General features: G+C 33.7%; 2 protein-coding genes across 2 annotated transcripts; both read left to right on the forward strand.

Moving 5' to 3' along the window:
* The first annotated feature begins 699 nt into the window (after positions 1-699).
* Positions 700-1,815, forward strand: LOC130676991 (uncharacterized). The gene has a single exon (XM_057483508.1). The coding sequence runs from the start codon at positions 700-702 to the stop codon at positions 1,813-1,815; it is 1,116 nt and encodes a 371-aa protein (XP_057339491.1).
* Positions 1,816-7,116: 5,301 nt separating this feature from the next.
* Positions 7,117-8,364, forward strand: LOC130677502 (uncharacterized). The gene has a single exon (XM_057484270.1). The coding sequence runs from the start codon at positions 7,362-7,364 to the stop codon at positions 8,349-8,351; it is 990 nt and encodes a 329-aa protein (XP_057340253.1). The 5' UTR covers positions 7,117-7,361; the 3' UTR covers positions 8,352-8,364.
* The last annotated feature ends 3,497 nt before the right edge of the window (positions 8,365-11,861 follow it).

The following is an 11,861-nucleotide window of genomic DNA, read 5'->3' on the forward strand; positions in this document are numbered from 1 at the left end:
AGGTTATAACAATACCTACTGGAAGTTATGAACTTCGCGATTGAAAAATATTTAATAAAGGAATTACCTGAGGGTGTAGAACTGAGCATCAAAGCAAATAACAATGAATTACATAGTGAAATTAATTGTAATCGAATCGTAAATTTTGAACCGAAAGTTTCAATCGCATCATTATTGGGATTCGGAAATCGCCGACTTTCACCAAAGCTTCTCCACAAATCTGATTTACCAATAAAAATCCTCAAAATTAATGCATTGCGAGTTGAGTGCAATATTACTACTGGTGCATATATGAATAACCGTAAAGTACATACAATTCATGAGTTTTTTCCAAGTGTTGCACCAGGATATAAGATCATTGAAGTACCATCCCACATCATTTACTTACCAGTCGCAGTACAGTCAATACACAATCTTCAGCTGCGAATTGTTGATCAAGATGAGAATTTGGTGAATTTCCGTGGTGAAACGATTACAATAAGATTGCATATAAAATCAGTGAAATAATGGGGATTGTATTTGATAAAAAAATTGGTGGTAGTTATAAAAGTGAAGCATCATGCCGAAAGCCCATCAGTCGTCGTGCCCCTGTCAGGGTGCTAACATCTTAGAACGCCCAATTTCTCAAAAATCTGGGATTAAAATTACGTGGAAAATCGGTAAAATAAGAAAAAACAAATTGTGCTGCATTATACTACCATGGCGGAAATCTTGAACATCCAAAAACCAATAATCTTCGACGAATCAATTTCTCACTATGAGGTTCATTCACATCAACCTCATGCTTCAACAACATTCAATAATAGTGATGAAATAAGAATCAGTATTCAACATCAGGATTTATGCATTCTACCGAGTAAGAGTACCTTACACATTTATGGGAGATTTACGAAAGAAGATGGCACTGCTGTTAGAGAAACTATGGAGTTGGTTAACATGGCCATTTGTCACATGTTTGAAGAAATACGCTACGAATTGAATGCTATTGAAATCGATAGATGTAAGAATGTTGGAATTACAAGTCTTATGAAGAATTATATATCTTTAACCCCCGGACAGGCTAATTTAATGAAAAACCCCGGGTGGTTACAAACTGATGATAAATTGACTAATGGCGATGGATATTTTGATATTTCTATACCGCTGAGTTTATTACTTGGATTCGCTGAAGATTATAATCGGATTATTATGAATGCCAAGCATGAATTTATTCTCATCAGATCAAACACTGATATTAATGCATATCTACATACACCTGCTGGTGCTAGAGAGGCTGCTGAAAAAGTTAAAATAGTTCTCAATAAAGTTGAATGGAATGTACCATACATTACAATGTCGGATAAGCAGAAGATTCAAGCACTAAGTTTCATCTCAAATGATCCAGCTATTCCATTGAGCTATCGTACATGGCAATTATATGAATATCCACTACTTCCTAAAACAACAAAACATATTTGGCCTATCAAAACTTTAACACAATTGGAGAAACCACGAAATCTGGTTCTAGGATTTCAAACTGCAAGAAAAAATGTTGTGACGAAAAATTCCAGCCACTTTGATCATTGTAATATCCGAGATGTAAAAGTTTTCCTCAATTCTCAAAGTTATCCATATGTAAATTTGAATCTAAACATTAATCGCAATCAGTATGCTTTATTATATGATATGTATACTAATTTTCAAACTTCATACTATAATAAAGAGCCGGAACCATTGTTGACTAAAGCAGCATTTTTAGAAGAAGCACCACTCGACATTATCGATTGTTCAAAACAAAATAAATCAATCAAATCTGGACCAGGACATTCGTGTTGAATTTGAATCAAATGATCAGTTTCCTGATCAGACATCAGCATACTGCTTAATTCTGCATGATCGTATTATTGAATATAATCCATTGAGTAGTACTGTAAGAAAATTAACTTAATAATAAATGTATTAGAAAACAAGGTTGAGAGAAATAAATAAATTTTCACAATTAAAATATGTTTTAATAATTTTATTTTGCTTATACCCAATACACATAATTAATTAATTAATATATCATGATAAGTACATATAATTATATTTAAGTTGGAAAAATTTCTTTAAAATTGAAGATAGTTAATACAGCCACTCAGTATTGCCTAGTTAACGATACATTTTGTTATGACAACTATCTACCATTAGCAATACTTCAGATGGTTACGATAGCCACATTTTCAATATACTTCTTGTTTTTCTTCCTGGAATTCAAACACGTTTGACTTTGGAAGATTTTGCCATATCAATTTCATCCTGCATCGCAAACATTAGAGTGTATTGATTAATTAATTTTGAAATAATGCTGGTGTCCAAGATAGCAATCCTTGATGCATCTACTAACTCAGGTTCTCTTGAAATTTGTTTATAAACAATATCATAACGCTGTCGAAAGCGGTCAAGCCATCCGTTTGATCCAGAAAATTCTAAACCTAGCAGGGACGCTATTTCTTGAGCCTTATTCCGCAACACTGGACCATTCACAGGAATTTTTGATGTGCTAGCTTGATTATACCATCGCAATAACATTTTTTCTAACTCATCATATTTTCTTGCACGAATTTTTTGACGTTTCATTACACCACTGAAAGCGTTCATTTTAATTTGTTCGCGACTCTTAAAAATAGATCTGAGAGTTGAATCTGGAATCCCAAGCTGTTTAACCAATGTTTTTCGCTTTACCAGCTTATTGTTATTATCATATTTTTGAAGAATTTCCATTTTTTCAGCTATAGTCAGAGCTTTCCGTTTAAAAAGAATAGTCATTTTATTTTTTTTATTAAAAAATAGAACCCACTAGTCTAGGAGCATGTCCACACTGCAACTGAATAAGCGCGTTATAAGCGGGCGCGTTATAAGCGGGTGCGTTATAAGCGGGCGCGTTATAAGCGGGTGCGTTATAAGCGGGCGCGATATAGGCGGATGCTTTACAAACCGGAGCGCTGTAAATAGGGCACTATGCTAAAGCGATACTGTATATGCATAGTTATATCGGCTCGGCCCTAATTATATGTAAAAAGATATAGAGATGAATATGAAAGAGATAAACTTTACTTAAGAAATGTGTTGGAGTATAAAATTAGAAATGATGGAATATTTTTTCTAGTTCAAATGTTTTTTATTTATTTTTTATGCTATTCAACATTATTAATAATAATAGTTATATAATAATTACTGTTACTTAAATATACTTCTATTTTTTTTTTTCGTTGACACTCGTAGCAATCATTTCGATATGGGTAAAACTAAACACTTCACTGGTTTCTCGATGATCACATCCTGACGTATAATGCAATGTTTCATGTAGATTTGGAAGTCTATAATTTTTGTTGTTTGGCAAATGTGCTAGCAGTTTATCCCAAACGCAGCTTATATGTGACTTGGTTAAACGGTAAAGAAAGTTCGTGTACCTGAGTTGCGACCAACTTGATGATAAGTTGTCGACAACTTTCAGCTTGTGTAATTGTTGACTACAAGTTGGCTGCAAGTTGCTCAGCAGCTTGGCAACAATCTACTGCCGCAACCTGTCACTAAGTTTCTGAGCAACTTGTAACCAAGTTGTTGGCACCAGTTGCACGAGCTGAAAGTTGTCGACAAGTTGCTCGGAAAGTTGCTGTCAACTTATGGAAATGCCAACTTTTGCAGTCAACTTAGCAACAGGTTGCGGCAGTAAAGCCCCCTTCCCAATTCTGCTTAAAGCAGTAAAAAAATATGTAGTAAAAAGTCCTTATTTATCCAGTAAGTCCTCAAAATCTACTCTTATCGATAAGAGAAAACAGACGCCCCGGAACAAAACCTGCATTACCATGATCAGGTTCCAGTCAAAATCTGCATTACCATGGTTGGGCCTCAACCAAGTCGGCATTATCATGATCAAGCCCCCACCAAATCTAAATTATCATCAATAAGAAACAGAACCCAAAATATCGATAGAATAAATCTACACTACCATAAATAATGAAAAAGGCCTCAAATATCGATAAAATAAATCTACATTATCATCAACAACGCGAAAGGCCTCAAATATCGATAAAATAAATCTACATTATCATCAACAACGCGAAAGGCCTCAAATATCGATAAAATCAAACCTACATTACCATCATCAGGCCCAAATATCGATAAAAACAAATCTACATTACCACCATCAAGCTCAAATATCGATAAAAACAAATCTACATTGCCGACACTAGGTACTTTTACTAGGTCGGTAAAGTAGGACACTGTTTTGATTCTTGGAGCCTGAAACCTCCCTGTTTAACTACTTTTGGTGGACTTGGAAGGTAGGACTGGTTATGGTTTTGGTCTTGGAGGAAAAGGATCGGTGGAATGAAGGACTGGATAAGACTGGAGATTGTTGGAGTAAGTGAAGTCGTTTTGTTTATTGGCGGGTTAACTATTTTATTTGTAAAATAATATTTTATGATTGGAGTCGTTTACTAAAATAGAGTCAGTAGAGTCACATTGTCGTTAATTAAATTAGTCGAGTCAGTTATCTTTATCTAAGTCAATTGTCGAGTCAGTGTCATCAGTCATTTTGGTTATTGTTCATCTTTCATTAACTATTATCTGTAAAGCGGCTTCGTCAAATAAATGCCATCGTTTTTTATATTTAAATTTAACGTATTAAATTAATTTATCACAACCTTCCTGATAAGTTCAGGTATAAGATTATCCTCTTCTAATTTTAATACTGTGTGGTCCAGTACGGGGTTTATCCTCGTCCTGAGGTACTGAGTTCAGCTAGACAGGTTTGCAAAACACCTTAAGTTTTGCACATGTGTGGGACACATAACATTGAGACCACAATTTAATTAATGTAATAAGTGCACCCATTACACCTTTTAAAAACGTTTGTTTCAAATCGAGTTGCAGAAATTCAGCGACTAACTGAACCTTGTCATTGGCGGCACGTGGTGTCGCTAGGCAATCCTGCAGACCTTGTATCTCGTGGTCAACTTCCTGCCGAGTTCATACAAAGTAACTTGTGGCAACAGGGTCCAGCTTGGTTACGGCGCAATCAAGGGTAATGGCCCCAGACGATATTATCATCTACGAACTTGCCAGATCTCAAACCAACCCCACCATTATCTTCTGCATGCTTCATATTGGAAGTTCGGGGTCACGACCTGACCGAGAAATATAGTTCTCTCAGCAAAATGATACGCCTCTTTGCATATTTGTTACGCTTTATAAATAATTTGAGGCGTAAAGAGCCTCAAAGAGCACTGAATCAGTTACAGCAGTCCGAGTTGGATTCTGCTTTACTTACAATTCTCAAAATCGTACAAAGGTCTGCTCTCGCTGTAGACATTGATCACCTAAAAAATCATCATATTGTCCGGGAGAACAGTCGATTAATACCACTGAGTCCATTTCTTGATGAAGAAGGTCTCCTTCGTGTAGGAGGTAGACTATCTCATGCTGAACTACCTCCAGGGCAGCGCCACCCTATTTTACTACCTGCACATCATATTATTCGTTTGATCATCCGAGAAGAGCATGAACGACTACATCATGCTGGTGCTCAAACGACCTTATACTCCGTACGCCAAAAATACTGGCCTTTAGACAGCCGCAACACCGCGCGAAAGATGATACACCAATGCACCACCTGCTTTCGAGTCAAGCCGCGACCTGCCAGTCATATCATGGGTGATCTTCCGTCTTATCATGTCGAGCAAGCTTGACCTTTTCTCCGCATGGGAGTCGATTGTTGCGGTCCGCTATTTATTAAAGAAAAGCGATTTCGCAATCGCCAAAAATTAAAGGTTTATGTAGCCGTTTATTTCTGTATGTCCACGAGGGCTGTCAGCCTTGAATTAGTCGCTGGCTTTACTACTGAAGCCTTTCTTGCTAGCCTGAAGCGCTTTTTCTTGAGACGCGGATTGTCTTCCGATATTTGTTCCGACAACGGCACCAACTTCGTGGGTGCTAGTCGCGAGATCCAAGAGCTATACACATTAATTAATTCACCAGCTCACAAGGAGTCGATTCAGCAATATGCGGCTGAACAAAAAATAAATTGGCACTTTCTCCCTCTCAGGGCACCGGTGTGACGCTTTCTGGAACCAAGACAATTCATCCCCGACGATTTATCTCGGAAAATTCATCCCCGCGACAATTTAGCCCCTGACAACTCATCCCCGCGACAGTTCATCCTCTGACAACTTATCCCCGACAACTCATTACTTAATTTCGATATTCTTAATAGAAATCAAGAAATTTTAAAGAAACTTTAATAAAACAAAAAAAAAACGAAATTTGATAAAAAAAAAGGTCCTGGGGCCTAGAGTAATTTTACACCTTTTTTTGTGTGGGTATATTTTTTAAATTGCACACACACAAAACTCGTGAAAAAAGGGCACTATTTTTCACACTTTTTTGTGTGTTGGTATATTTCTACAGTTATACACGTACACAAAATATATGAAATCGTATCCACGGTTATTATATTTTTTTTGGCGATTTTTTCGTCCGTGTTAAACAATGAAAAAAAAAATATGCTCATTAGATGACGAATGTATTTTTTTAATTATCTTTTAATTATAATTGGCTTCGGAAGATATTTCAATTACAACGATTTATAATTTGGGGCTATTGGAATATTACTGTGTAACGCCATCTATTGTCGTGAAAGAGTAGTTGCTATCATCAAATTTTAGTTTCTGTGTTATTAACATTCATAAGAACAATCGCGTTCATTGAGTGTACACCGTGTTAGAGGTTAGATGTAAATATTTGACTATTCAGTTGCAATTATTTATTTTTGTCAAAAATGCCTTTAAAACTTGTCAAGTCAGAGCGTGGAAAAAACTTATTATTATACAATGGATATCTTTATTGCCAAAAAAGAAAAAAGAAAAATAATATTTCTTGAAAGTGTAACTCATGTGTAACATGTAACGTAATTATTCACACAGATACTGATGATAAAAATGGTATGTGTTTTCTTATTTTCAAATATTGTTTACAATTATTTTTATCAATTGTATAATTTTCTAATTGAAAGCTTTTGCAATGTTTTCAACTAATATTTTACAATTTCTTTTCTTTATTCTTAGGAAATATTGTTAGAGCTATCCCTGTTCACAAACATTTGGCGAATGTTGTTGCAGTTAAATCCAAAACTGTAAAAGAAAAAATTAAGAGAGAAGCCTTAAGAACTCAAGATAAACCTGTTGCCATCTTATCAAAATCACTACGTGGAGTATTGTTACCAGTTACTGCCAATTTACCCAAAATGTTATCGCTTTCTCGTGCTGTTCAGCGTGTGCGAAAAGAAAAGGATAACAATAATATTATTAATCCATCGTCTCGTGCTGAGCTTGTTATGATCGATGATTGGAAATATACGTACAACAATGAATTGTTTTTGTTACATCATAATGGCGGAGATAAGAAACTTCTTTTTAGTATATACCATGCAACGTAACCGAAATTATCTGACATCTTGCTCACAATGGCTTGGTGACGGTACATTTCGTACTGCACCTGCTATTCTTATACAATTTTATGTGTTACATGGATTGAAATACAAAACTTTGCCTTTAGTTTATCTAATCGCTCTAAATAAATCAAAAACGATTTACATTCAATTTTTGAAATTATTGCGGGAACGTATTCCAAATTATCTGCCTGATCGTCTCATGATTAATTTTGAACCTGCATTCATTGAATATTTTAAAAACGTTTACTCTGGGACTCAAATATGTGGCTATAATTTCCATTTTAGCAAGTGTGTTTATAAGCACGTTCAACAATATGGACTCCAAAATCAATATAATAACGACATGAAATTTTTAATGATTGTGAGGTTAATGGCATTAGCATTTGTACCAACTCAAGATGTTGTTGCAGCATTCGAAGAAATCGTTTCATCGGATTATTACGAGCGACATAATGATCTTTTTGACAATTTGCTGGAATATTTCGAGATGACATGGGTTGGGAAAGTAAAACACAACAAAACTAAACGTGAGAAGCCTATTTTTCCTAGTCGGATGTGGAATTGTTATAACGCCGTTCTCAAAGATTTTATCCGTTCAAATAATCCATGTGAAGGCTGGAATTCTGGGTTCAATGCCCGAGTAGGACAGGCGCATCCCAGTATAGCGGAATTAGTGAAATCGTTGAAAGACGAACAAAATAAGACCGACATCTTAATGACACGAATAGAATCTGGTCTTGATGTTGTTGCAGGTCGTCTTAAAGCCTATCAAAATTATGCTGATCGATTGAAGCGAGTTGCTCAAAATTACGATCCTTCAAGAAAATTGGAGTATCTTAATAATATTGCTAAAATCCTAGCGTCCAAGAGTTACATGTAATTAAGAATTTGATACGATGGAAAAATTTGAATTTTGATGTTTTATTAATCAGAATTTTGTGCAATCATGACTTTGATTATCGCTAATTTGACTTTGATATTAATATTGCGTTTTTATAATTTAAATGTCATTGTTTATTTTGTTTATTATGAGTTTATTATGATGCTAATTTAAAAAGTTAGATCATATCAATGAATTTGCTAAAATTATAGCACCCAAGAGTTATATATAATTTATATTTTGATGCGACGGAATTTTGATATTTTCTTAATAGGAATTTTGTGCAATCATGAAATTGATTATCGCTAATTTGACTTTTGCAGTATATTTATGTTGAGGTCGTGTCATATCCTTTTATCCAAGAGCAGATGGAGTGATGCGTGTAGCCACTCTGAAGTCGGCATCCGGAGAGTACAAACGCTGCGTAAAGTGATTGTGTTCATTACCTGTCGACTAGCTCCCACTCGGACACATATATATATACACATATATACACATATATATATACATACACACCCACACATATATACATACACACACGCACACCCACTCGGACGTCACTCTGAAAATAATCCGAATAGCTTCCTAGAAGCTTACACGTCGACATCTGATAAATACTCGATTTTTGCAATTAAGAGTAAAAAGACTAACTTCCCGAATTTTTGGTAAGAAGTAGAAAAATATTGAAACTGACAAAATCTGGATAACATCTAGCAGAAATAGAGTCCAATTATTGGGCATTATCATATCTACAAAGAAAACCTTCAATGTATTTGTAATTAGCCGTACAATTAATATAACGCCTTTCATGTCGGTGTTTAACTACATGTAAATGTGTTGGTCCTTTTTACGTTAATTACAATAAAATATTGAAATATAAAAAAAATTTTTAAATGAGGACTAATGTCATTCATAAAACCATTTCATTTACAACAAGCAACTGAAGAGGCATCAAATGATTTCTTTTTGACGAAATTAACAAGATTATATTCAATCTAATGTTCACGTAATATCAATGACTTGAACCCTATCGTTAAATAGCAATTAAGACTTAACTTCAATGATACAATAATTCGCAAAAATTGGACACTAGTTAAAAGGAGTATAGCGCATAGCACATAGATTATCATGATTCGTCAATCTCAGCTAGTGAATATGAAGCAGTTGCTCATGTTCGAACGTGTGCACTTATGAATGCGCTAAAGACGTTGTACGTCGAATGACTTTTCTACCCTACTAACTATACTATGTACTATATAAGGTATGTTTGCTTACAACTTTTTAATTATTTAGAAATTTTGCAAGCGTTTATTATTTTATTATTCATTTCATACATTTCTTCATCATTAACTTTGTGATTAACTATAACAATTGTAATGTCAAAAAACTACACATACTTGTTTGTTAACTTATTCATTTATTTTTCTTTAAATCCTTTTGGATATATATATATATATATATATATATATATATATATATATATATATATATATATTTATTTATATTTATATTTATATTCATATTTATATATATTATTACATAAATTTTTATAGCTTTGGGCAATTTAATTATTTTTCTTGTCAGCTGCTTCAGTTCTGTTTATTGTAATGATAGTATAGGTTATTAGTAATGATTAAATTTTTATCTGCTACTTTAAAATCATAAATGAAAACGATGATTAAATTTATATGCTGAAGATTGTTACGAAAAATGAATAATGTAAAAACTGCTACATACATTAATTATTGTAGTTTCTTCAAATATTTTGAGATTAAACAAAATAAACTGTAATTATTATGTACGATCAATAATACTATTAAAGTAATATATATTTTTACCATTTTTGTCTATTAATTATTTTTAATTTATTGATTATCTCCTCAGTGACATCCGAAGGAATCAACTATGAGCAAAGAAATTAGTTATTATGATAAAAATTATAATAGTAATTAACAAAAATAATAAAACAAAAATTACTCATTTATATTATAAATAAACGAAATATTTCACATCTCAACTTTCAATACATTTTTGTTTATGTTTTTAGATATTAGACTTATAAATATTTTTTTTTTCAGTTTAAAATTTTTTTATTCAGTAAGGTAAAAGACCTAATACCCGATCAGGGAACTAGTACTCGATCACTCCATGAATTTGTATATCTATATTTAGTAAAATTTAGTGAATATAGATATACAAATATATGGAGTGATCGGGTACTAGTTCCCTGATCGGGTACTGGGTCTCTTACCTTAATTTAATTTTTTTTTGTGTTTAAAATTGTTTGCATAAAACTATATACATAATTACATCAATAAGTATGTATAATAATAACAATGATCATAACTATCAATATTAATACCAATATGTATATTCCAAAATTCGAACAACACTGATATTATCCCAATAAAAAATAACGAAATTCATTTTTTTGTAATATAAGACAAAGTTAAAATAAAACGTATAACTTATCATTAATTATGTTACTACTATTGTTGTGTCATAATATTTTCGACTTCTAAAATATATTTGTTATAATGAAATTTTCGTAGGTTATTAAAATTAATTAGCGTCTTAAAAAGAATATTATGCTTGTGAAGGAAGGGTAATACTACCCTGTTGAAAAATTTTTTATTTAATATTATCGACAAAACAAAATTTCTATTCATCTGAATGAAAATTGGATAAAAATCAATCGAAAATTTGATGTTTTCATAAGATTGAACTAGAACTTTTCGATAGGGTATCGCAATGAGTATTCTTTAAAGTTGGGAGCTGTAAACGAGTGAAGTTAATAAAAACGTGTCAGATTTTCGTTCTCTTCGAGTAGCGTACAACAGTTTTGCATTGACGTCAATAGAATAAAGTCGTTGTTGCATAAAGAGAGCGCTAGGGTACATCAAATATTTGATATGAAACATAAACACAAATATATCTCCTTTATTCAGAGACGAATTGAGTGGTAGTCACTATCAGTTTTATGGGAATGAAATACAAATTATAATAGCAATTTTTGTAAATCTCCAATAATCAGACTCGCTGCTTATTCTATCCCTGACGGTTTTGAATCACCCTGGAAACACCCTGGAATCACGGTGGATCCACGGTGGATCCACGGTGGTTACACGGTGGGTTTTTTTTCATTTTATCACCGTATTCCACGGTGGTTACACGGTGTACCCACCGTGATTCCACGTACACCGCGTAATCACCGTGGATACACCATGGAATCTCGGTGAATACACCGTGGAATCATAGTGGGTACACCATGGAATCTCGGTGAATACATCGTGGAATCATGGTGGGTACACCGTGTAACCATCGTGGAAACACCGTGTAACCACCGTGGAATCAGGGTGATGAAATAGCACAAACCCACCGTGTAACCACCGTGATTCCACCGTGTTTCCACTCCCAGGGTATTCCCAGGCTGTTTCCAGGGTGATTCAAAACCACCAGGGATGCGTCAAGTACTATATTCTTTGTAAAATTTGCTAATAATAGTTTAAT

Source organism: Microplitis mediator, chromosome 11 (genome assembly GCF_029852145.1).
Source record: "Microplitis mediator isolate UGA2020A chromosome 11, iyMicMedi2.1, whole genome shotgun sequence".
Lineage (NCBI taxonomy): Eukaryota > Metazoa > Arthropoda > Insecta > Hymenoptera > Braconidae > Microplitis > Microplitis mediator.

Bases quoted from the DNA above. Each gene is read 5' to 3' on its own strand.
- LOC130676991 (XM_057483508.1), top strand. From the start codon at position 700: ATGGCGGAAATCTTGAACATCCAAAAACCAATAATCTTCGACGAATCA.
- LOC130677502 (XM_057484270.1), top strand. From the start codon at position 7,362: ATGATTGGAAATATACGTACAACAATGAATTGTTTTTGTTACATCATA.